At 41.0% G+C, this 26,695-nt stretch overlaps 2 protein-coding genes across 3 annotated transcripts; both read right to left on the bottom strand.

Moving 5' to 3' along the window:
• On the bottom strand, nt 1-5,680 carry LOC133913068 (protein SOSEKI 3-like). Of its 2 annotated transcripts, none has more exons than XM_062356110.1 (7): nt 4,687-5,680; nt 4,289-4,484; nt 4,119-4,188; nt 3,924-4,039; nt 2,880-3,810; nt 403-734; nt 1-309 (listed from the first exon to the last, which is right to left on the bottom strand). In XM_062356110.1, the coding sequence occupies exons 2-6, from the start codon at nt 4,443-4,445 to the stop codon at nt 452-454; spliced, it is 1,557 nt and encodes a 518-aa protein (XP_062212094.1). In that variant the 5' UTR covers nt 4,446-4,484; nt 4,687-5,680; the 3' UTR covers nt 1-309; nt 403-451. The 2 variants fall into 2 exon arrangements, with proteins under 2 accessions (XP_062212094.1, XP_062212093.1); XM_062356109.1 differs by having other exon boundaries at nt 4,289-4,492.
• A 15,874-nt stretch (nt 5,681-21,554) lies between these two features.
• On the bottom strand, nt 21,555-25,193 carry LOC133910712 (hydroxyproline O-galactosyltransferase GALT6-like). The gene is made up of 4 exons (XM_062353014.1): nt 25,180-25,193; nt 22,554-22,713; nt 22,395-22,502; nt 21,555-22,109 (listed from the first exon to the last, which is right to left on the bottom strand). The coding sequence occupies exons 1-4, from the start codon at nt 25,191-25,193 to the stop codon at nt 21,894-21,896; spliced, it is 498 nt and encodes a 165-aa protein (XP_062208998.1). The 3' UTR covers nt 21,555-21,893.
• Between the last annotated feature and the right edge of the window lie 1,502 nt (nt 25,194-26,695).

A 26,695-nucleotide genomic window follows, 5' to 3' on the forward strand; every position in this document is an offset into this window, starting at 1 on the left:
TAGGGGTGAAAACATAAGCATACATTTTAATAGGCACTTACAAAATGATGACAGAAAATTTCCAAGGAAGGAAATAAAAAACGGAAAAAATATCTAGCTAATTCATGCTTCAAGAATGTAACTAACGACTTGGAGGGGAAAAAAAAAAGAAAAGGAAAGGCGATTTCTTTCCTCACTAATTTGGCAAGCAGAAATTCTCCAGCAGCAGCAGGCTCCTTGCATTGTCACTCCTCTCACCGTTCAGAGCCTTCGTCACTGTCATTGCAAGGGACAGTGTACTGAATCACAACGCGAGCTCCCGACGACAGCCTGCACGAACGGTTCAAAACACAGCCCTCAATACCAGGATCAGATCACCGTCTGGGTTCCATTGTTCTTAGAGAAAAAGCATCGAGTGCATACCCAGCACTGACAAAGAGTTCATTCAGGTAAGAGAAGCCACGAACAACACTTAACTTTCCTCAATCTTGACGAGCTTCTCCTCTTTCCTGAAGGAGTCTGCCCTTGCCGCCGCCGCTGAAACGTCGGTGAACCTCCCGCTCCCGTCTCCCGACGCCAGGTCGCAGTCCTGCCTGGCCGAGGAGCTCCTCCGGCAGTCTGAGATGGGGGATTTCAGCGTGTCGCTCTTTGGGTGCAGGAAGGATGACAGTATCGGCGTCCTAGGGAGGCACCTCGAACGAGATGTGTCGACTGTATCTTCATCAGGCCTTGTGCAATCTAGAGCTTCGCCACTCCTGCGTATTTAGGAAAAACCAAAGAAATTCATATGCCAACCACAATCCTAGGCCATAAAAAAAGTTCCTGCATATTCATATATCTAGTGTGCCGATTGCCAACTTTATGTTAAGTTCTGCGGTTTTGCCTGGTAAAATTTGGATTTTAACAAACTGAAGAAACCAAGATCCAGTAGCCATGCAGATCGCATGCAATCTGCTGTCTTTTCAGTAGCAGTTAGGATATAGCAGCAAACTGTTCATGAGTATGAAGCAACAAGGTCTCTTCTGTATTTTCAGTAGAGCTACAGATGAATCTAGCCTGGCAGCCAAACAAATTAGAATGACAGCTTGTTAGGATATAGCAGCAAACTGTTCATGAGCATGAAGCAACAGGCTCTCTTGTGTACTTTCAGTAGAGCTACAGATGAATCTTGCATGGCAGCCAAGCAATGTGGTCCTCTACTTCTGACAAGTGACCCGTGTTGTGGCAATGAGGTAATCACCAAAACTTCAGAAGCATACTGGTGATTAAATAAAAGTAATGGCAAGAGTATTCATGCTCTGATTTTTCTTTTTGGCGAGATCTTTACTAAACCAATTCACCCTAACTGCTCATGGCTGCCATCTACCGATTATCTTAACATTCCAATCAGATTTCACAGAAGTAAAAAAAAAGAAATGGACAAAACATAGACGTATTATTATTTTGTCATGTTCTACACTTCATTTAAAATTCTCTCATTCCCAATTTTGGATCGTACAGACCTCAATTCTCTCATTCCCCGTACTTTGTTATTTTGTATGTTAGATGGATGCCAGCTACAAGCTGGCATTATATGACAGACGTACGGTGTTGCTGGTATCAACCTTATGTTACACAACTACAACATGACTTCACCATTAACATCATGTAATAATGATGGAAAAGCAATGGTCCTCGCATTCATAAATATTCTCCGGTACATGATTTTTTTTCCAATTCTTAACTCTATTAACTCTATAATCCCAACCTAAACCAATCATCTTTATATATACTAATTGGAGGCTCCCTCCGGAGCTCCACGGTGCTCCGGACGAGACGTGCCAAGGAAAAAGAGAAATACTAGAAAATCTTTAAAAAAAGCAAACCATACAGCCATCGATTTGGTACTTAATCATCCTTAACCATTGGATATAACATATCCCAAAGTAACCCTTTTCTTGCTTCTAATTACCCACCTCCGCCAGTACATATTCATCCGCACATACCCATACCGTGAGCTCAATATCACGTTTCAAAATTAATATGTCACGTATCAAAGTTAGCATCGTGGAAACGTAACGAGCCCAAACACCTGATGGCAAAAAATATACTATTTTATACATCGAATTTAGTTTTTAAACTCCCACCATCATGAAAATTGACTTACCATCTTGGACACGTAACCGAGTCCAACAACTAACAAAAACTAATTATATGCACTACTATATTATCATATATACACAAGATCGCCAAGCTTATTTTGCCAATATTTCAGAATAAAATTCACATATCTATTTGCAGAACATATAAATGAAATTTAAGAATTTGATATATTCTCAGCATAAGCATGCTTTCAATATAAAGTATAAAATATAACACAATATCTAACAATATATCTGTCCTTTATATTGCTAGACCGTGCAGGCGTACGGGTTGATGGCTAGTTTTCTTTAACATGTGTGCAAACAATAATGGGTTTAAACCAACAATTAGTGCAAAAATTTGACTTTGATGCCCATACTTCATTGGCTTTACTCAAATGATTAATATGTAGGAACGATGTGAAAAAAGCAACATAATCAATATAATACAAACTGAAAAGCTAAAAGCACGAGGACAAGTGCATTCTGCAATACTGAATGGTATGGAGTCAGGGATTGTCAGGACTCAATAGTTGTGCTTTTCTTGTTAAAATTTTGCCTTAAAGTCTTGAACAAAATCTACTGGCAGTAAGGACGTCATAGAATTAGACTTCAATTTATACAGTTAAGCGAACACAAATCCCTATTTTATCAAGTAATGGCACAGGTCAAATAACACATTAAGACATATCTGAGTGTACCCAGAAATAAAATCCGAATATCCAAATATCAAGTCATTTAAGAACAACTTCAAGATCATAACGAAGCACTGAAGCTTACCTTTCTGCATTGTAGGAAGAAGACCGTTTGAGTGTTGAATACCTCTCAGATGGAACGTCTCTTTGCATCTTAGTCTCAATAAGGCTCCCACTGAAGTATTCCTTTTCTTCCAACCTCATCCCCATTAACCTAGGATTTTCAGACAGGTAATCAAGCTCGCCCATCATCATGGTGCGAGAAATTAACGGCGATGGGAACTTCAGGTTTGGGAACCTTGGCTTGTATGCCTGAACAATTCCGATATTTTCATGATCTTTCACTGAAAGTGAGCCACAAGTGATGAGTTGCATCAGTACATTTGTCGGCTTCAGCTTTGGGCAGGTGGGCACAACGATATCATCCTCTTCAAGAATCCTAAAGCTGTTCATCACGTTATCCGCTTGTATCAAGGACTCTAAACTCTCGGACTTGCCACGGGTTGAAGGTATGCTCAATGGAGTAGGACATTGGGACAGGAGTTCCCTGGAGATCCCTTGGAGTTCTGCTGACCGGCAAGGATGACTTTGCCGGTACTCGGTAATTTCACGAACTACAGCATCATGATCGGTGCTCAAACTCTTCTTGCGTGTCTCGGGTGCTCTCCGACCCGATCTTTTGCCAAGATCATCAGTTTGAGTGGCAGCATCCATGCAACCGGTGGGCTTGTAAACCCTGAACTCTGCCGGGCTTGCAGACCCACTCGTTGGCAATTGAGGCCTTTGGGGCTCCAATTCCGGCGACATGGTCCCCAAGGAGCTGTCCCTGCACGGCGAAGGGGTGTCATCTTCATCTCGCGGCAGCACATACGGTGATCGCCGGAGCTTGGATTCTCTAACTATCACACTAGGAGGGGAGGTTGGATAGGAAGGCTCTCTTGGCAATGGCAGCCGTGTACCCTCTTTCAGCTTGCTCTGTTGCTTCTGGTTGCCATTACTTCCATGGTAAAATTGACCTGAAGAGGCAGAAATACTAATCAGCAACAAACACTGTCATACACTCAGCACTGCATTTTCTAGTCCAAGTTCAGAAAAGCAAATACAAATTCAGATAAAACTGTTTGTTTACCTGAAGAGGATTGGTCCACGAGCTCGGAGCCCTTGAGCACGTACTCGCCGTCGGTGGCCGGGAGGACTAGGTCGTCCTCAGCAAGGTCATGCCATACGAATCCGTTCTTGTAGCTCCTGAAACCAAACATTTACTCGAACCGATCAACACGCAAACACCCAAAAGTTGCCAAGAAAATGAGCATTCTTGAATTACCTCTTACAAGACCACGAGTACATCGCAGCCATGCCCTTGCCGCGCACCATGTTAAGGTGATTAATCACATCTGAAAACCCAAGAAATAATCGCCATTAGACATATAGCATATGGAGAATTGGTGTTTCTTTCAGTTGTTACTGCATTTTGCGATATCCGAATCCACTAACCTCTGAGGTAGAGCCCATCCGGCGAGGCCACCGGCACCTCAACGAAGTGCGGGTGCTCGAGGTGGCGGCTCCGCGTGAGGTAGTACACCACCGGCACCCTCCGCGCCGCCGGCCTCTGCCGCTCCGGGCTCCGCGGCCGCCGCCCACGGCTCTCCATTCTTGCTGAACTTTCTTCGGTTCAGCTCGGCGTGCGCCCCTGGGAAACTGCAGTCTTATCAGCAGCGGGAGAAGAAGGCAAAAGAATCCGGAAAACCCGGGACTCCTCTGCCGTAACATCAGATGGCACAAAATACAGGATCAAGGCAAGAATGGCTGAAACGGCTGCCTCCAAAATCTACCAACGTCACATCGAGTGAAAAACAGCGAAAACTACGGCTGCCACAGTAAAGTGGGGGTACCTCGAGCTCCAAGTCAAAAGACTGAAAACTTTTGAGAAACTACTGGACGGGTGCCTCCAAAATCTGCATTTTTCCTCCGATGCAGCGGCGGGAAGAGAGAAGGCAACACCACCAAGCTTGCCAATCCGGTCCTCCAAGATTGGAGCTCTTCAGCAATCGGAATTCGGATGAGAAGGGCCAAGAAATGCCAGGTATAGTGTGTACCTCCGGCCAAAACGCAGACTTTTTCACTCACTGACGCAGGCACATGAGAGGACTGGACTGAAGGGAACCGAACCCAAACTTTTCTCTCACTTTTTTTTGACGCGCGCAGCAGCAGCAGGCGACGTGACCACAGGAAAGGGCCAAACGGATGGCTACAAACAAAATCCAAGATTGGAGCTTTTCGACGGGCAGTGAGGAGGGGATGGGCAACCGGGCGTGGGCGGGGAGGCAGGAACGGACACGAAGGTGCTTCCAAGCCTCAAAAGGTTACAGCAAGCAGGGGCAGCGGCATGGGAGGGGAGGGGAGGGGAGGAGCACGAGGACGGCAACGCTCTCGCACCTCCTCCGCGGGAGGGAACAGCAGGGACGTGCAAGCTCAAGAAGGAAATGGCGGGGGGGGGGGGGGGGGCATGGTCCTGCAAGCAAAACGGGAGCTTTTGTGTGGAGCGGGGAGGGATGACCTTTTTCGCGGGGCGAGTTATGCGTGGACGGCCGGCCGGTTCCTGTCGAGGTCGTCGTCCTCCTCGACTGCAGCTGCAGCTGGCTGCAGTGCGTGTCAGGCTAATGGCGGAAAAAGGGTAAGGAGGGCACGAGCACGACTGCGGGAGGCCGAAGTCAAACGGCAGTATGGCACTGGCAAAGGGAAAAGGGCGGAGATGGGCGGGCGCACCGCGCAGAGATAGCAGGCAGGGGAAGAGGGGAATAAAGCAGCGAGCACTGCCAGTGACGGGTGAGCAGCACTGCAACAGTGGACGGGGAGGTGGCGTAACGGCAGGGGCGTGGACGCCGAACAGCTGTGGCCGGGTGACCGGGCGAAACGGGTAGCGAGGGGAGGAGTACGAGGCGGGGCGGGTGGCATTGATTGCGCTGAGCGCCCGTCGCGTCGGGGACGGAAAGCTATAAGCAAAGCGCGGGGTTTAGGCTACGTATCCTTTACAAAATTATTTTTATAATAATATTATAATATCTTTTAACACTATTACATTAATTTTTAATAATACTGTAATATTATTTTTTATCTCTAACCACTACTTATTTTTCTCTTCAGACCTATAATCATTTTCTATTAATAGTGTTGTGGGATGAAAAGAGAGTCTACAAATTTAGAGTATCTCTCTCCTCCCCATATTACAGTAGCGCTAGAAAACGACATCTACTAGAGCAGTTCGCTGCTGGCACGATCCGCAAAAACGGCACAGTGATGTCGACACAGTAGATTACGGTAGCAGCCGGAGATGATGGCCTTAGTGATTGTAGACGATGAGGCGATTAGCAGGATCGAGGAGGAGGTTTGGCTAACCTATGTGCACAGGAAGTGTTACCTTAACATCTATGTTTAATTTTTTTTATTAAATTGAACTTTGAATCTGAGTCGAATTCAAACATCATATCGAATTTCTGGTTGTATTTAGTGTATCTAAATTTTTCTTTATCAAATCGAATATCCAAATAGAAATCAAATTCTGGTACCCATATCCGTATTAGGTAACACCAGCATCGGTGCATGGACTAGGGCACTCGCTCGTTGTCCTCCTTCTTTGGGTCGCTGTCCTGCACGGTTTGATCTATTGAAATAGGATCCACCGTGTGGATGGCAGGGTTTGAAAATTCGTTGATAACCGCTCGGTATTCACGATATTTGGCCAATTCGATCTGCATCGCATTCTGAATTTAACCAATTTTTGAATTTGAATTTTAAAAAATAAAAAAACATAAAAAAATACTAGAGATAATTATAAAACCTTCTATGAAAAAAATTAAAAATAATATCGTTTGCATCATATTTTATGGAGATGAAGTTTAAAAAAAGAAAGAAAAATGCTGAACTCGACCGTATGAACAAGATGATTTGTCCTGTTATGTTAAAGAAAAGTTTAACATATAGACACATTTTTTTTATGTAAATTATATCTTAAGAGTATCTTTCGAATTGGTTTCATTTTATTTAGAGTTTTATTAATTTCTCCATGATTTTTACAAAGTTCACAAGTATAAAATAAATATGTTAAGAAATAACATTATAATTAACTTTTTCATATCTACTATTATTCTTCCTACATAAAATATAGTATAAGTAAACAAATAAAAGTGGTTTCACTAATTTTGGAGGTATGATGGATGAGTTATGAATTAATCTGTTCACAACATATTTACATAATCATACATGTCACAATAACTATTTAATGAGTTTATGTATTTTTAAAATACATAGGATCATGTAAGAAGACTAAAAAATTAATTTCATGAATTTTAGATTAGCAAAGAATTAAATATGCATTTAACTAAAAAATATTCAACTTTTTATGAGTATAAATATTTTTATCATGTAGATCATGTTACAAGAAAATCAACAAAATTTGTTTTGTTTCATTTAAAGCTCAGATGAATTAGTTATTAATTTTATAAAATTAAACAATTTTTTTTGTATTTTTATTTCATTGTAATTCGGGAAATACGCTCAGTAAATCGGGGAAACCGAATGGTTTTTAAAAAATTCCTTCGAGATGTGGTGGAAAATTCAGAAAATATGGGCGAGTGAATTTAACAGAATTCTCAACGAATTTCGAATGGTTTTTCCGATATTTATGAATTTCAGAAATTCGTTGAGTCCTATTTTTTACTATAAAATGAATTTATAAACTTTTGTGAATGGATGTCGTCGTCTCGTAAGTCGTAACGTGCCCCCTCCTCCTCCTCCGTGGAAAATAGAACCCAGTTTGACCCCATGCGCGATGTGTTTCTTCGAGCCTGGTGCCTGCCTGCTGCCGGGACGGGGACGCCGCGCGAGGGAAAAAGGTTGGCGCTGTGATCATTGTAGCATGAGCACCCTGTACGAAAAGGTTTGCGCTTTACGATACCAGAGGGAGAATAGAGAGAGAATGGTAGCCTCGAATGTCCTCGGGAGGCATTGAATAGTCTACCCATTACGTTCGGTACTCCACTTAGGCTACCTGGTAGGATTGTTTGTGCATCAGGCTTAGGGGCTGCTTGGTTGTTCGCATACGAAGAAACGGGTATGACAAATACTTGTAATTTTTTCTGGTCTGGAATGTTTGGAACGCAAAGTGTTACACTGCCCCTTGGGTTCCGCATGCATGGCCTCCGCGTGCTATTGTTTAACGTCTTGAGTTCACATTATACGTTAGGTTCATATACTAGATTTGTATTCTCATTACCCATGGTAGGCTATGTAACCTTTTGTGACTTGAACATATACAACAATTACGTGACCAATTATTTCTATTATGGCATTAGATTCCATATGTCATTTGATCTTTCGCTTCCGCTAATCCTGCCTGTCCACACGTTGTCGTCACCATGGCTAGAGACGATGCCGATTCCCTTGCCCACGAGCGAGAGGCCGTCACTGTCCGAGAATGCGACGAAGCCCTCAGCCATCAGCGTGAGGCCACCACAACCTATGAGCGCGACACTTAAAGAATCGGAGATGTCATAAGAGGAGTATATAAATTAATATACTTAAAACTAATTAGTTGTAAAAAATTTACAAGATAAAACTGTGACAATTTCTATCTAAATATGCTTTAAATTTATAGTATATCTACTCTATCGTTCAAAATGTTTGCAGCATATAACCAATCATAGGAAACTACTTTGTAAAGGTTAGATTGCAAGAAGTAAAAGTGAAAATATAAAGATGGTAGAGCGAGCAAATTCGGTACAAGAGATTTTTATCTCGTTGTATCGATGGCATAAATACCACCTCCTAGTCCATGTTAGACAGTTACCTAAGCTATAGCTCCCGGACGGTACCCGATTAAGACCCTTGACCACTTAGGCCTCAAATAGGTTTAGCCGTTAAGCTATCAAGGTAAAATCTCACCACAAACCTCTTTTCTGGTCACTTACCGCCATCTTCACTTCAGAGTTTGAGTCGTCAAAGCAAGAGTCTCCGCGTTCCTGTACAAAAGTCTTGCCACCGCTTCGCACCAAGTTGATGTGTCAACAAGTATGAGCCACGAAGTCTCACAGTGCCGGTGAGTTAGCAAGACTCTAAGGTGACGGCGTACCACTTGGTACAATATAGGATCACTCATTAGTCTCCTCTCTAGGTAGCAACAACTTTTTCTATGTCTATTAGCACTAATCACTCCCTAATCTTATGCTTAATTATCTTAGATGATCACTTTTAACACTATGATGGCTTCGATGTCTTCTCAAGTGTCTATGAGCTTTCCTGAATTACAACACACTCAAATAACCGAGTGGAGGTATTTGTAGCCTCAAACCCGTACATAAGTCGTTGCTTCAACAATCACAAAAGAATGTGAACACCAGATGATCCGTCGTTAACAGCAATATAAACATTTGACTATTTGGTGTGTACAATAGTAGAAAACTAGCCGTTAGAATCCCACTTAAACTCATTGCGAATATCGAATATTCCAGCGTTAATTTGAATTTCATCACCAGACTATCCAATATGCATACTTAAGCCGACCGAGTCACTCCTTCTACACTATTCATTGTATGGCATGCAGATCTTTAGGACACCGGATCACCCAGTGTGTACAACCATACCAAACTAGCTGTTGAGATTTTCTTCTCAAAAATGCTCTGATGCAACCATCTAGTGTGTAAATCTTCAGTCTTCAATAGTTCTTTGGAGAAATGCTCTAGTGTGTATATCCTCTCTGAGCACCAAACCATCCAGTGTGTATAAATCTATCTACTGAGAAATGCATATCTCCTGCAAAACACTCTGACGTGCATATCACTTCAATACCAGACTATCTGGTGTGTTAACTTGAAAAACCTCTTATGAGTCAAAATCCTCCAATGTGAATTCTTGCTGAGCACCGGTGTGTTATCCTTTCTAAATACTGGACCATCCGGTGAGTGCAATCTTCTCTGAACTCTTCCAATTTAATTTTTCTTGAGTTCAGCTTCGATGACTTCTTTATGTATAGCATCTATGAGACCTACTATAGTATATACGTGACAAACATGTTAGTCCTATTGACTATATTATCATTAATAATCAAAATCACATATATACCCTAAAATTGTCATGTTCACTACAATCTTTCCTTTTTTATTTGATGACAACACAACAAAGCAAGCGGCAAAACATAAATAATATCAAATGTAAAGCACATAAATAATGAATGACACTAATTTATGAAGTGCACATGACCTTACCACATTATATGGATGCATGGTAAGAACAGCCAATAGTACTAATTGTAAGAAAACTAATGATATCAATGGAAAGTGTATCAAAGATACCAACTGAAGATGGATCAATTATAAAGGAAAGATCACATCCTTATCATACCTTGTTATTACCTTCACGTTGTCCCCCTTATGTTGTGACTGCCATAGAGATTATTCTCTCATTTCTTCATTGTTACTATCTCCCTTGATGACACATGCAAGAACTTTTTGCTTTGTGCGCTTTTTGCCTTGATATCACTTGTAATCCTTTCATGCACATTTTTTGCATCAAGTTTATCCCTTTGTCAACAATCTTTAACAATCTTGTATCATATAACTTGAACTTGCTTTAGTCATGAAAATTCTACTCTTTTGTCAATAATCTCAAAAGTACTACAAACACATGTTAAACTTAAGGAAAAACGTTAGAGCAAATAGGAGAGAGCTTCATGAACTATGATCCAATAAGATAATATCACTTGTAGAAATCCAATTGAAAGAAGTGATACCAACTGTAGGGTAAATAATACCAATCATAGGTATGCATGTTAACTGTAGGAATGCAATTAAAATGAGCTACGTGAATATCATTTGAAATGAAAACACATGGATCATAATTTATGAAACTCACATAATATGATCTAAATTTCCTCTATATGTGTGCATACATATAATGAGAGTGAAATATATACATAACTAGACAATATTTAGAGATAGAAAGTTTAAGTCATATTATGTATAAAGGTAGCTTAAAAGATCAAATAAATTGATATAATACCAATTGACGAATATGCATTGCATACCTCCAGAGACATGTAGATTAATTCATGAGACTACGAAAAGATACTACTTGAAATACATGCTAGTCTCAAAATCATGACCCATAGAATATGCACCCCTAAATATTTGCATACAAGTGTCGAATACTTGTGAGAGACATGCACTTGTCATTGATAAAAATGGAAAAATTATCCTATAGATTGGACTCATGGCACATAAAGTATACCGCTTGAAGAAATATACCATATAAATAACCTATAACTAATAAACCATGTAGATTGTTCATAGGTTAGAGAGAAACACAAGCAAACTGCTATATAAAAAACCTACACTAGGTATTGCAAGGAAATGAAATATGCATATGCAATCCTAGACAAAGTAAATGTAATAGATACAAAATAAAAGACATGAACAAAAAATCTAGTTACCATTACCTCTTTTACTTTTGATGGGATATTTTGGGTATATGATCAAGGTTTTCATTAATGCGTCCAATTTTGTACACTTCACTTCTTTACTTGAACCTTCACCTCATTTTATGAGTCAAGTCTTCAAATCCCCTAGCTGACTCATGGACATCAAGTCTTATTTAGAATCCAAACCGATTGGAGAACCGTCATGTTGGTGATGACTTTTTTAGTCACCCAAATGGATTAGTTCTACCTCCAATCATTTCTCTCAATTATGTGTGCAACTACTTTATCATTGCCTTTCTTCTTGGGTTTGTAGTGGTTGCTCTTGATCTTGATCTTATAATTGAGCTTTGTGTATAAGTTAAAGGTCTTGCTTGAGAGGTTCATCATATTTTTCTTCTCATTGGTCTCCTTCTTAGCTTTTTTGCATTGGAAGTACTTGTGACCTTCTTGATAATACTTGAAATATATCACGGTGAACCCCTCTATAAGCTTGTTTACTATGTTATCACAATTATCTTGTGAAGATTGAACATGATTCTTACCCTTCAATCTTGCTAAATCCTTCTTGACCTTCTTTACTTCTTACTTGAGCTCGTTATTTTCTTGTGCAATGAGATCATTATATGATTCTACAACATTATCAACACATGTTTCATTGCAAAAGGGTGACTTAGATAGATCAATCAAATCATCCCAAGAAGTAGAAGTATCTACTTTTATGATTAAAATCAAAGAGAGATATAAATTGCTTCAATGGACCTTAGGTTAAGATTCAATGTGCTCAAGTTTTGCTTTAAGTTATTCGTACTCTTTGTTTAGCAATTCGAATTTGCTTAACAATTATTTATAATTAAAAAATATGAATATCATTAAGGTCATTAAATTTCTTAAGTTATTTAGTTTATTTCTTTAAGACCCTTTATTGCTCATTTATCAATTCAAGAAATTTTTCTTGAGATGGTGAATCCTCATCGAATTCATCATCACTTATATCATTTTTAATACCTTTAGCCATAAAACACTTATGTGATGACGACCTACGTGATGATGACCTTAGGGGAAAGCTTTTCTTCAGGGAGTGGATGGTGAAGCTATCATTACTTGAGTTTGAATCTTCATCTTCACTCACCTATCTTCCTATATTTGCAATTATTTTGCCTCTTTCCCTTGTCTTTCTCTTGTTATTGGTCTTCTTCTTCTTGATATGATCAATTATTGTCGGTGAATCAGGAACCAGGGGTCCCCGAATCCAGAGGCCGGGCCAGCGATCCGCCACATGGCGCCATCCCGCGGGGTCACCTCCGCGAGGTAAAAAAGACTAAGTCCTGGGAGAGGGCGCTCGGGGCCACAGTCAGTGGTCCCCGAGTACCCGGGTTCCCCGATGATCTGCGAAGACTAAAGTTCCAGGAACAGAGTGCTCGGGGAGGTAAACAGTGACCTCCGAGCACCTAAGTCCCCCGACGACCAGGAGAGCCAAGTACCGGGAAAGGTGTGCCCGGGGCCGCGAGCAGTGGCCCCCCGGGCACCCGAGTACCCCGAGGACTCAAGGAAGGTAGTTCCGGGAGAGAGTGCTCGGGGGCCGCTGGAAAGCGGCCCCCGAGCACTCTCTCCCCCGAGGATCCGTACAGTCAAGACCGTGAGAGAGTGCTCGGGCCGTGAACAGTGGCCCCCGAGCACTCGGTTCCCCGAGGGCCAAGAAAGGGCGTTCTCGGGAGAGAGTGCTCGGGGAGGTGAACAGTGACCCCCGAGCACTCGGTTCCCCGACGACCTAGGAAGCCCCTCCGTCAGTGGCCCCCACAGGGGTCCAGTGATGAGGTGTCAGCCGGTGAAAGGCACGAGGCCACATTTAAGAGCGCGCGTGGCCTGTCATCTCCAACTGCTCCCGCCATACTCGGTGTCAGTTCCTGCCATATTCTGGCAGAAGGGTATAGGGACATTTAATACACGGGTCCCATCCCGTGCCATCAGGCCGCCTCGGGATAACATCGCAAGGCTCGAGGCATTCCGTCTGCTGCGCTGCTGTGGCAGGCGAACAAGACCGGGCGGGCACGCCGGGCCGCTCTGCGGCTGCCCGGTGGGCCCTCTCCACGGCACCCGTTACCAGTGCCATCATGACGACTAATGACCGGGCGCGGGGCGCGTTTTCAACCCCCGTTACTTCGCACAGAGGCTATGATGACGCCCTTTCCATTTATGGTGCCTTGAAACTCGTGCCCTCCCATTCGGGGCGTGCTACTGCCGGTGGGTATTTAAAGCGGCCGGCAGCACGGACAAAGACAAGCGAAAAAAGCTCTGAAGCTCTAAGGTTTGGGAAGCATTGAAGAGGCTCGGCAAGCTCTGTAAGGTTAAAGAAGTTAAGGAAGTAGAGAAGATCGAGAAGTCCAAGGGCACCCAGAGCCAACAGACATACACAGATCGAAGAACACCTTCGTACGAGCATAGAAGTTGAAGAACAAGGAGCCCCAGACTCTAGGATAGACAGACATTCTTGTAACCAGCACATTCCTGAGAGACATTCTCAGGGCATTTATAGCATCCACACAGGAGTAGGGTGTTACGCCTTCGTGCGGCCCGAACCTGTCTAAACCCCCAGTGCATTTACTTCGTTCGGCATTAGATCATTCCACCCCACCAGCCATCGCATTTACATCCATTTATTTCTCCAGCAAACTTATTCAGAATCATCCCCCCGGCCGAATCTCTAAAAAGGGGTCCCTCAGGATCCCTGCGACAGGAGTTAACCCTCCGACAATTGTGTTGATCAAGTTTTTTATAGAGATTGAATGTTTAATTTTAGTGTTGGTCCTCTTGAGGTCCTTCTCTAATCTTGAGATTAGTTTAACGATCTTGGGATCTATTTCTTTGTCACTTGAGGAGTTTTGCTCATCTTCTTCATCACTCTCTTCATCTCCATCACCATCATCTTCGCTTGAGCTTAACTCTTGCTCTTTCCTTCTCATCTTCTCTCTCAGGTGTGGGCAAGGAACTTTTTTGCTTTTGAGGTATCATATGAGGATGAGCCTTCAACCTTCATGTTCATGGTTATCTTATGGGCATGTTGCCATGTTGCCAAGAACTTGGTTTAAAGTCATCTTGCTAATATTGTTGTTGTCGTAGATGATTAAGACTATTAACTTGTACTTTGGAAGAAGATCTTGGAGTATTCTTCTCACCACTTGATCGTATCTAATTGGCGTCAAATCTAGCCCATTGATATCATTGACAAGAATATTCAAACATGGGGACATGTAATTAGCACTTTCATGGGTAAGTTATTTAATGCTATTAAGCTTAGAGACTAGCACATGATATTTTTCATTACGGACATCCTTTGTTCCTTCATATATTTTAATGAGATTAGTTTAAATATCATATGCATTGGTAAGAGAATATACTCGATTAAATATATCAATACTTAGAGATGATAAAATGATACTCTTTGCTAATACATTGAATTACTTTCCTTGTTTGTAAGATGTTGCTTCATCCCCTCCTCGGTGACTCTCCAAGCATTTAAAACTTTGACTTGTAAGTGACAAGTCATTAGAATTTCTCAACAAGGAAAATGAGTGTCGTCAAAACGTGGAGCACTACCGGTATCTATCCCAATACCGGATGTCACAACTCACTATGCGGTATAGCCTAACCAATCAAAATGAGAACATGGCTCAAACGCCACTTGAATTGGTGTATTCTTGTGAAATGTGTGAGCCCCGGCTTTAATATTAATTGAAAGGATCGTTAACGTCCTAAGAGTAAGATGAATTATGACACTTAAAACTAATCGACTACAAAAACTTCACAACATAAATATATATCAATTTCTATCTAAATGTGATCTAGGTTCATCTAGTATGTCTACTCTACTGTTTAAAATATTTGCAACCTATAGTCAATTCTAGCAAACTATTCTATGAAGGTAAATATGCAAGGATAGATTGCAAGAAGTAAATACGAAAACGTAAAGATGGTAGAGAGAACAAACTCAGCATAAGAGATTTTTATCTTATGGTATCGACGGTATAAATGCCTCCATTAGTCCACGTTGGAGTAGTCACTTAGGCTATAGCACCCGTACGATACCCGCTCATACCCCTTGAGCCACTTAGGCTTCAAGTAGATTGAGTTACCAAGCCACTAGGGTAAGGCTTCACTATAAGCGTATCTTCCAGTCACTTGTTGACATCTTTACCTTGGAGCTTGAGCCACCAAGGCAATAGTCACCACATCCCCGTACAAAAGTCTTGCCGCTCCACAACAAGTCGGACGGTGAACAAGCATGAACCACCAAGGCTCATGGTGTCGACGAGTTACCAAGACTCTAAGGCGTCGGCGTACCACTTGGTACAATGTAGGATCACTCGTTAATTCTCTCTATGCAGCAACATCTAGTAACAATTCTCTATAGACCTATTAGTACTAATTACTTTCTAATCTTGTGCTTAATTATCTTGAATGATCACCTTTAGCACTATGATGGTTTCGATGTCTATTCAAGTGTCTATGAGCTTTTTTGAATTTCAGCACACTCAAATGACTGAGTGTGAGGTATTTATAGCCCCAAACCCACACACTAGCTGTTGCTTCAATGGTCACAAAAGACCATGAACACCGGATGATTCGGCGTTAACAACAGTACAAACATCGGACCATCCAGTGTGTACAACAATAGAAAACTAGCCATTGGAACTCCACTTAAACTCATTGTGAACACCAGATATTTTATTGTTAATTTGAACTTCATCACCACACTATCTGGTATGTATACTTCAGACGATCAAGCCACTCCTTCTACTCTATTTATTGTCCGGTGTGGCCTGCTCCTCGTCACCCTCAAGAAATACTCCCTTCCGGCTCATGTGCTCTCCGATGACGCCCATCCCACCATCGCCAATTGACATTGGATAGACTGTGTCGTTCTCTCGTGGCTTTACGACACCATCTATGCGGAGCTTCTTTAGATCATGATAGCGCATGGCACTACGACTTGCATCGTTTAGCGCAGGCTTGAGCAGCAATTCAGCGGCAACCAGGAAACCCGTGCATTGTATCCTGATGCCGAATTTTGTAACCTTGTCCAAGACGATCTCAACATCACCGACTACTGCCGCAAGTTGAAGAGCATGGCGGAGACTTCGAAGATTTTGGTGAACCTGTACCCGACCGCACCCTTATTCTGTCCATTCTACGTGGGCTGAACGGAAAGTTCACGTACATGGTGATCCTCCTTAAATGCCAACGACCGATATCAACATTCATCAAGGCTCGTTCCAAGCTTCTCCTCGAAGAGCTAGCTATGCAGTCGCGCCCTTCGTTCCCTTCACCATCCTCATCGCCACCACTTCCTCCGGCAGTCAAGCGCCGGGAGAGAACTCCACGACAGGGCACCACGCCGTCGTACGCCCTTGTCCCGTGGCTGCTCCACAGGGCGCCCAACAGAGCCCCTCCTTCGATGCCTCCAACGGCTTGGGTCGCCGCGGTGGCAGCAACGGCAAGAAGTCCTCCGACAGCGGTAGCACCGGTGACCCTCCTTCTATAATCCACAAACAGACACAATCCAGAAGTGGTCGGGCCCCGGCGGCCAGCAACCTCATGTGTGACAGGGATCGCGAAGACAGAGTGGCAGAAAACGACCTAACACTGCAGAGATGTGTGACCGGCTTTTTCTCAAAAACATTGTCAGTAGCTTTTTTTCTCCTCTTTTATTTTTCTGGCCAGGATTCGATCACTGGAGCAGGATGACAGAACAGTAGAAATCTTGCAACGCGGCCGCTGGGGCCCGGGAGGAGCACGGACAGGCGAGCTAGCCAATAAATGGAAGGCTATTTGCCCTCTGCCCTGTTTCTCCAACAGTCAAAACAATAGCTGCAGGCAAGTGTCCCGTTTGGACAGGCGTTCCAGTGCACCTTAAAATAACGCGCCATGCGTGCTAGGGCTGAAATAATTTTTGTCCTTCCTCCCACGGTTTAGTTTTTTTTTTCTTGGTATGGAACGTCTGGAACGCAAGAATTTTGTAGGAGACGATTCAATTCCTCGCGAAATGAGGAAATGCCCGCACGTTCGAACCACGCCTTAAAGATTTTGTAACCGCGTGTGGCCTAGACTCCAATTGGTGGCACGTAGGCATGTACTTTCCTGAACTGTTGTCACCAGTCCTGAAGCTGTTAAATATATTTGCCTATTGATTCTGTTGAGATTTAGCGTGGTGAACTGCGATATCTCATTGTTAAGCCTTACAAATAACCTGGAATGTTTGGTGGAAGGAAAATGGAAAAAGATGCATCAACAAACCAATAGCTACCCTTGTAGCATGGCTCCTTGATTTTTTCTGAAAAAAAATTGTACCTTCCCGGAATCTCTATGCAAAAAAGATTTAAAATCGTGGAACATTCATAACGGGACACTATTTAGTATTTTTGAAATACCCTTTAGGTTACCACATTTGAAGTGATCCTACACTGTGTTATAAAAGGCCTCCTTGTCCCGAGTGGAAAACATTTTGTCTGAAGGATGTTGTTGGATTAGAACTCAAATATCTAAATGTTGACCATCAGTATCTCTTGTATATTGAGATTTAACGATTAAAACTGATACGAATAGACTTGTCTTGAAAAGTATATTCACAACATTACGATTTTATTAGTATGGATTGCAAATATGTTGTAACATGAAATTGGAATAAGTTCATTTTTACCCCCACAACTTTGGTGTTTGTCTAATTTCTACCATCAACTACAAAAACCGTCTAATTTCTACCCCAACAATCAACCGGCTCAATTTACACCCTTAGCCCGTTAGAAGTGGTATTCGAGTAACGTAGCAGCGGTTTTTTCTCCAAGTTAGCAATTTTCCGCTAACTAGACCATTACTTGGTACCAAGAAATAGGCAATGAAGTGCACCGTGCAAATACTCAACAAAAATTTTCAACTCAACAAAAATTAGTAGCACGGTGCACCAAAAAATTGTTGAGTATAAATTAGTAGTCGAAATTTTCAACTCAACAAAAATTAAAATCAGTAGCTTATAAAAAAATATTTTTTTCACCCGAGAAAAGAAAAACCCCCAGTCAAAAAAAAAAAAAAATGAAAATCCCTTAGAAGTGCAATTGATTAGAATCTCAAGAATAATTATTACCACCGAAGGTTGTTGATGGTATGAAAGCCCAAGCCTAAATTGGCAACTACGCGCCACATCATGGTCTAGTTAGAAAAAAAAATATGCAAACTTGGAGTGAAAACCACCGCCATATCACCGGATACCACTTCTAACACACTTAGGATGTAACTTGAGCCAGTTTTAATAGTTTGGGTAGAAATTAAACGGTTTTAGAGTTTTAGATAGAAATTACACGACTACCGGAGTCGAGGGACCCAAAATATACTTATTCCCGCAAATTAGTGCTAAAATTATATTTAGAGACCGTGTAGACGTTTAACTTTATGATCTGATAGAATATCCGCGTAGATATAAATACCAATTCACGAAAGCAAATGGGAAAAAGAAGCAGGAAAATTTCTGCTTAGGTGGGGAACAGGCAAATGTACTTGCATCGATCTGCTAAAGCAACCGAGAAGTAAAGGCAAACATCGTACCCAGGCTCAATGTTGCTTTGATGTTTAAAGACGGAAGCAGCAGCTGTATCAATGTGTGAGAACAGTAAGTGATCACAGTACAGGAGCAATCAATACTCCCGCCCACATTTCTCGCAAAGCAGTGCCAGTTATTAAAGGGCATAGATGTCAGAATCTGAGCCCCTCATAAATAAATAAGGAGAAAAAACATGTCCTGTTGAGATGATATTCCAAAGGCTGAAGAATCGTTTTCTTTCTTAAAAATAAATCCCTCTGCTTCACCGGTCAAAAACTAGAGTATCCAAATCTTTTTTTTTAACCAACCGGCACAGGACAGTGCTAATTTTAGGAGGAATATAAATAGATAGCCATGGGAAGCTACATAACAGGAAGAAAAAAAAAAGATAACATCATCAACAGCACTAACAATATTAGAAACTATAGCCGGCTGAAGAAATATAACGGTGCCACTAGCTTTGCGACTAATAAGATCAACGACACATAGCCCCATATGAGCTTAAAAGGCTGATGACCGAAGTGATTCAGGAGAGCATTTCTCATATAGGAGGTGATGATCCATCAAATTTAACTAGATACTGCCAGAGCCGGTTCGGAGGGGTCGAGCGGTGCGACCGTCCTGAGCCTCCAAAATTTAAAGACCCCGTATGTATATGTATAGTGTGTATATCGGTCCAAAAATAAACTGAAAAAATTAGATCTAAACGATTTATATTTAATAATGGAGTCCTATTTTTAATCTCATCCCGAACCACTGAAATATCAGGACCGAACTTGGATACTGCAAAAATAAGATGAGCACTTTAACAAACCATCAATCTATCATAAATCCTTCGCTTGCGTATTATTGGTGCCACCGATGGTAGGATCCTAAAGGAGTGCAAAGGGATCCTCGATCCTTATGAAAAGTGAACTTTTAGACCTTTAGAGGTGTCAAAAGTAATCACAATAATATTTCAAGTTCTCCGGCTCAAGTATAGGGAGCAACAGAGTGGTCCCAAGTGTTCCAAATAGTCCCTCTTTGTCCTAAAGCATGGGCTTGAGGCTGCAACACAAGGTTGGTCATAGCATGACAGTTCCTCTTAACTCGGACAAGACAACCCCATCTGCAGTGGTGAAATATCCAAATCTTATTTCTGTTAAAAATAAAAGAATTATCTTTTTTAAAGTACCTAATGTTTGTGGATACCTCTTGATACAATAGTATAAAATCAAGTCTATGAACCTTTTCTGATTTATCATCCAGAATATATTCGAATAATCTTGTCACGATAGATGTATTGTCATTTTATGCTAAAAGCTCTGTCGTGTAATCACCATCGGATGACTCATTCCAATCCACAGTTAAACTACTCATGGATAATGGTTACCACTGTTTCATTCAATGTAACATAAATTGTGTATAGATTCTTGATGAACATATCTCATGGCTTAAACCTAAGAATATTAATGTTATCAATTGTCTACTTTCAACAAAATTGAAAATTATTTCCTAATTTAAATGTACGTTTCAAAATGCTTAATTCACCCTGTAGTCTCAAAGGCTGTGGGTAACCATAGCACTTAGCCATGTTTGAACATACACAATTTAAAGTTTATTAGTCTTCCTAAAAATCATGTGTGTGGTTCGGTTAAAACATATTCTGAACTATCCATACAATAAATTTGGTATGGTTTAGACCGCAAATAGCAATTCTTTTTGGCTCCATAAGTCACATATGTATTATTGTTATAGAACAAATTGTAACATATACCAACATTCGAAATTGAATAATTCAAATTCTATGACTCTATTGGATGTGCATGTTTGCACATAGGACCTGTACATGTTTCATTAAGCGCTGGCAAAATTTTGAAGAAAATCGAACATAATTGCTAATTATTTAGAGAACGTTTACCAGACTAAATAGTATGAAATGATAAAAATGCATATAAATGGAGCATTGCAAAGGAACTCACTTTTTCACTAAGTAATCTAGGGTTGGAAATAATTTTAGAAATTATTAAGCCACATGAGAGGAATATTAGTGAATTTTCTCAGATTTTTGGAAATTTATTTGAGGCCTTAAAAATTACTAGAATTTTTAAAAGTAACTATTTTTGGAGTTTTTTTTTACTTTGAAACCTAGATGGGGTATCGAGCTGAATCCTTTTAAAATGGATTCATCATGAATTATAGGACATACAGAAAAAATTTCATAAATTTTAGAATACGACAACCCCACTGCTTAAATAGAGAAAGCGTAGAGAGAACAATTGAAACCGAAAAAACACTGTTCATCCGCGAAATTACTATTCATTCGAGGTCAGACCAATTGATGTGACTCAGGCTGCCATGTCGAATCCATATGTAAAGGTGTCGGGGTTTTCATCAGCGCGGTCATTTTGATCACGCCAATGAATATAGCGTGACTACGTTGAAGAGTCATGCCACATATTTTGGCGTGAAAAAAGGACTAGTTCCTGAAAATTTATATACCGACAGGTTGTTATTAAAATATTAGTTTTAAAAAGGTTAAAAAAAAGTCCTAGTAGGATCAGCATGGCCGAACAGGCCAACAGTAGCCGTGCTCTCATTATGTCACAGCATGTCACTGAAAAAAAAAACTGATTGCACAATTGCACTCCATTAGTGTAACAGTGATGGCCAAATTTTGCAGACCTTCAAATATGGAGTTCAGTATGAACCTGATGCCGAAAACGATCAGTAGAAGATACCATAAAAAGCTCAAGGGAGTATACCATGATATGTATAATCTATGTGCCAAGAGATGACTATGATATGGATCATTTATGTTACAGATATGATGTGTCAACTATACCTTGATCCGACATATTTTGTGGTTACCACTGATTCCGGTCACTGAAAAGACCGAGCTATACCCTCCTATCATGTACTGACTGTGCATATGCCGTGCAGATGTATGACATGCATCATGTTTTCTCCTAAAGCTTACTTGCCAAGTTGCTCCTGAAACTGTGCTTAGCCTACCTATCCCAGGGCGGTGAGGTTTCACCTTTCAGAGCGAGAGCTTCGAGTCACCTTGCGTTGCAGCACTGCGGCTTGCCTTGCCCCAGCTTTTCCCAGAGGCATACCATTTGCGCTGGCGATTGGTAGTGTGCGGTGAGGTAGTAGTCGACGTAGCCGGATTGGCAGAACCTGGCGATGTGGATGTACGCCACGGCGTTCCCTGTCCCCGAGCCGTTGAACTGCCCCACCCACATCCCCATGCTCACATCCTCCATCTTGAACAGCTGGAGCAAATGTAATGGAATGCAATCATTTGTTAAGCACCCGTGCACACAGCACTGCATGGCGATGGGCACGGCTTTTGGCTTTTGGTAAATCTTTTCAGTCTCAGGCATGATTAGGTCCGTGCCTTTTCTGTTTTCATCAAAAGGTATCATCCAATGGAACCAAAGTTCAAGCAGGTGGTTCTTGAGTGTTAGAGTGGATCCCATATGGTTTGCAACTACTGCACAATATCCGCTGCTACTTGAAACGAAATGAATGGAAGATGGTAAGTGGAGAGAGCTTACATTTAGTCTTCCATTTTCCATTTCAGATACGACGAAATTTGCAATGTCAGAGGAAACAATGTAGCCTGCACCATCAGCGTAGGGTGGGTACTCTTCTCCGAGCCAATCCTAGATTTTGAAAGGAGAATATTACAGAAGAGTTAAACGGAACGCGATCACGGACTCCGCGTGGGGCGTCGGGGTGGCGTCGAGCGCGCGCACGTCGAAGCTGGAGATGGCCAGCCGGTGCTGGCGGGAGGAGGCCTGCCGGGCCGTGCCGGAGCCGAGGAGGTGGTCGGGGGAGTAGAGGTTTAAGAAAGGAAGGGTGCAAAAGAGTCTTCTGGTCTTTTTGCGCGTGCATCCTTCCGGATTGAGCTAATTGCGGGTGTTGCTCTCGTGGGCTGTATGCAGTAAAAGTAGGGCGAAGCTTGAGCGAACTAACTCTAATGTCATTTTAATATATATATATATATATAATAACATAAATTTATGTAGTTGATATGAGTAGATTACTAGTAAAAAAATTCACCATGATGACAGTGCACCAGCTTAATCAATGTAGCTACGCCCTTGCTAAAAAACATTGGCTTTCGCTTGGGCCTAAGGATATCATTACCCACGGTAATCAGGGGCGGATCACCTTGTAACTAGGGGGTGCATATGATGTTAGTTAATGTTTTATTTTTTAATAATATATCATATATACTAGACCTATATAACATATTCTAGCTTAACAAGTGAGATACATATATTTCTAGCTTAATAAATGAGACATCTAATTATTTTTTTATTCTAAATTTGCCACTAACGATGATCATAGGGCGGACCGATGTATCAAAAGATTAAGAGCGACTCATAAAGATCACCACAAGGACACGTCTAGGAGTCGTAAAGGCCAAAACCTAATAGTGTACATTTGAAAATTATGTGTACATTTAAAACGAGCTGTTTTATGTAAAAATTATATGTTTCAAATAGTCCAAGGGAAAATCTTGCATTTTTATCCTCCTTCCTTCGGCTGCCTGTGTGCTGTAAGCCTTTGAATTGTGCGGTCCCAAATTATCATTTGTGGCGACAAAGCGGTACGAAGGCACATGCGAGTTGCGTATTCCTTGGGGGGGGGGGGGGGAGGGGGCATTTGCAAGGCTGCACCGAGACATTGCACGTACGTATAGCCTTCTGGAAGTCAAGTCTTTTTGCGGCCACACTTATAAGAGGTTGATTTGGGGAATGGGGAATTTCATTAGTCACCAGACTTATAAGAGCTCCGTAGGAGGAAGACTGTCCCTATGAAAGAGACAAACATGGGGTGGAGCCGCAATGTAATGGGGACGTCAATTGGTCACGAGCAGTGAAGTACAGTTGATGGAGTGTGTCAAGGTGGGGCAAGTGGAGACGACTCGGTGGAGCCAGATTAGCATAGCGGTAGGTATGGATCCGGTGACGGGAGAGCCACCGAAGACAATGGAGGCGGGTGGTAGTCAGGGGCAAGTTGGTTGGCTCGAGCAAGAAGACGAACAATACAGTTGCCCTGAAGGAAGAAGAAACAACAATTATCAATCGGAGATCGGAGTGCTGATATTCCTAGATTCACATGGATGATTGGTTGCTCATATGGGAGGATTTTGGCTGACAGATGCGTATAATTTTAAAAAGAAATCTATTTGATAGCACGAATATACTGTTTTAGCTTGGCCTGATAGGTGCATATGTATATTCGTAGCCTAACCAAACGGATACAGGCTCTTGCATCCATTCATATAGACAAACCCACTTATCAGTATCACAAAATCACCTTTATACAATCAACTAATTATAATCTCAACTCTTGCATTCGCTAATGCGGCATCATATATGCTCAAACTATAAACTTAACTCAACTTGTCCAGGGAGATATAATCAAACAAATATTCTTCTTTTCACACAAATATAACTCCGCTCAGTCTACCTTTACGATTTATACGAGTAAAATCCAACCCATCACTCATAGTTACTATGTGTTTTTGACATCTATAATATAACTAACACCCTTTTACGGTCGCCGCCTAGAAACCGGAACTGCAAATAGATAAGGGATGATGACGCGCGTGTGCAGGGTGCAGGAAGGGTTTCAAAATGCGTCGGTAACCACTCGATATTCACGGTTACCGACCAATTCACTGCGGTTCGTATTCAGAAATTGACCGATTTTCGGTTAAATTCAAATTCAAAATTCAAAATTTGACCAAATTCTACCAAATTTCACCAAATTACTGTCAAAAACCGCGAATATCGAAAAAATTGCTGGGGCACAGGAATCGGTAATGAATTGAATTTTGAAACTTTGGTGCAGTGGCGACGATGCGAACGAACGCATGGTGGGAGTGCTGAACTCGGGGAAGCAAACGAGGAGCTCCAACTTGCTTGCCTGTCTGACATGCGCTACAAATTATATCTCTCAAAAGTCATATTTGTTAGTCATAGTATGTGCTACCTCTTTAGAAGTTTAGACAAGTTTCTCATACCAACATAAGTTAGTTGGCGATGCCATAACCAAACCATACTAGACTTAGCAATCAAACAAATCTTAGGCCTCACTTCATCCATTGAAAAAACAACAAGATAAAGTTTACCCTTCAAACGACCAGTGAAAACTATTGAGGAGTCTTCGCTTCTAGATGGTCACATCCTCATTAGTAAAAAGACAGTTATAGCTCATTTTACAAAGTTATGATACAGACAATAAATTATAGCTAAGAGATTTAACTAACAAGATATTTGAGATAGAATGATCATTGGAAATAGAAATTTTACCTAAGCTAATTACCTCTCCTTTTCCATCATCTCTAAATACAATATTTTCATGTTGTCCTCCATTTTCTTCAAATGAGTAGAACATACTCTTATCTCTAGTCATATGATTGGTGCATCCACTATCAATCACCCAACTTGATCTTAGGTATGCCTACAAAATAAATTAAGCTTTTGATTTAGGTACCAAATTTGTTTGGATCCTTTTATATTAGTCACAAGCACTTTCGGTACCCACACATTTCTTTTTACAACCCGATCCTTTGTGCAGGTACCAACATATAGAGGAGTGGATGGCGATGGTGGTGACCCCTTTATCATCAGAGTCAGAGTCGGAATCAGAGTTGGAGTCCCACTCCTCGCCAATATGAGCTTAACCCGAATATTTCTTCTTGTGGGTCTTGTATTTGTCCTTCTTGAAAGGCTAGTTCCTTTTTTTTTTCTTGTCATTACTTTTCTTGTTAGGACAATCAGCGATAAAATGCACAATTTCGCCGCACTCATAGCTTGCTCTTTTGGATGTTCTTCTCTTAGATATGTCTCTCTTGTACTTGCTATAGCCACCATTCTTCATGAATTTTTTGAACTTTATTTAAAAAAAAAACTATTTCTTCATCATCTGAGCTCTCATCTTCATTTGAACTTGATTTTTCAACTTACTTCATTTTGCTCGCCTTGAATGCTACCTCTTTATTCTTTGAGGTTGAGCTTTGCTTGGAAAGATTCTTGACTTCATTTTCTTTCTCCTACATGAGCTCATGAGCAAATATTCTATCAAGCACGTCACTTGGTATCAGCCTCTTTTAATCTCTTTTTTCTCTTCTTTATATAAATAGAGCATTACAAAGGAACTTATTTTTTTACCATATAACTTAGGACTAAACATAATTTTAAAAATTAGTACATCACATAAAAAGAATATTAGTGAATTTTTTCAGATTTTTGAGAATTTATTTGAGGCACTAACAATTGTTACAAGTTATAAAAGTAGTTTTTTTTAAAAAATTTTAGTTTAAAATATATAAACGATTTTTGGGTGAATCCAATTAAAATAGGTTACACATGGATTATAAAATATGTGCAAAAAAATTTAAATTTTTTGAAGTAATAGAAGACCACCGTTTTGAAGGAGAGTGGGAACAAAATTTAATCAACACGGCTACTGTACATGCTGAGTGGATGGAGAGCTGAGCTGCCGAATATGACACTATTCATTGTATTCGGTACCTTAGGTGCCAAATACAGTTGATATTCGACACTTCAGGTGTCGAAAATCAAGTGCTGAATATATCACTGTTTACAATTTCAGTAAATGAAGTACCAAATACGCATACTAAATTCATAAATACAACGATATATTATTTATTTTGATAAATACAGTCGAGTATATTGTCTACTTTTAGATTTCTACCATTTGATAGATCTATTAGCTCTTAGCATGAGCTTTATCAAACGATAATTTACAGTTTTTAGTTTTTGAGTGATTTAAAAGATCGATTCTTTGAAATAAATAAGATGTTGAGAGTTAAAAA

This window comes from Phragmites australis, chromosome 3, assembly GCF_958298935.1.
Source record: "Phragmites australis chromosome 3, lpPhrAust1.1, whole genome shotgun sequence".
In the NCBI taxonomy this organism is placed as follows: domain Eukaryota; kingdom Viridiplantae; phylum Streptophyta; class Magnoliopsida; order Poales; family Poaceae; genus Phragmites; species Phragmites australis.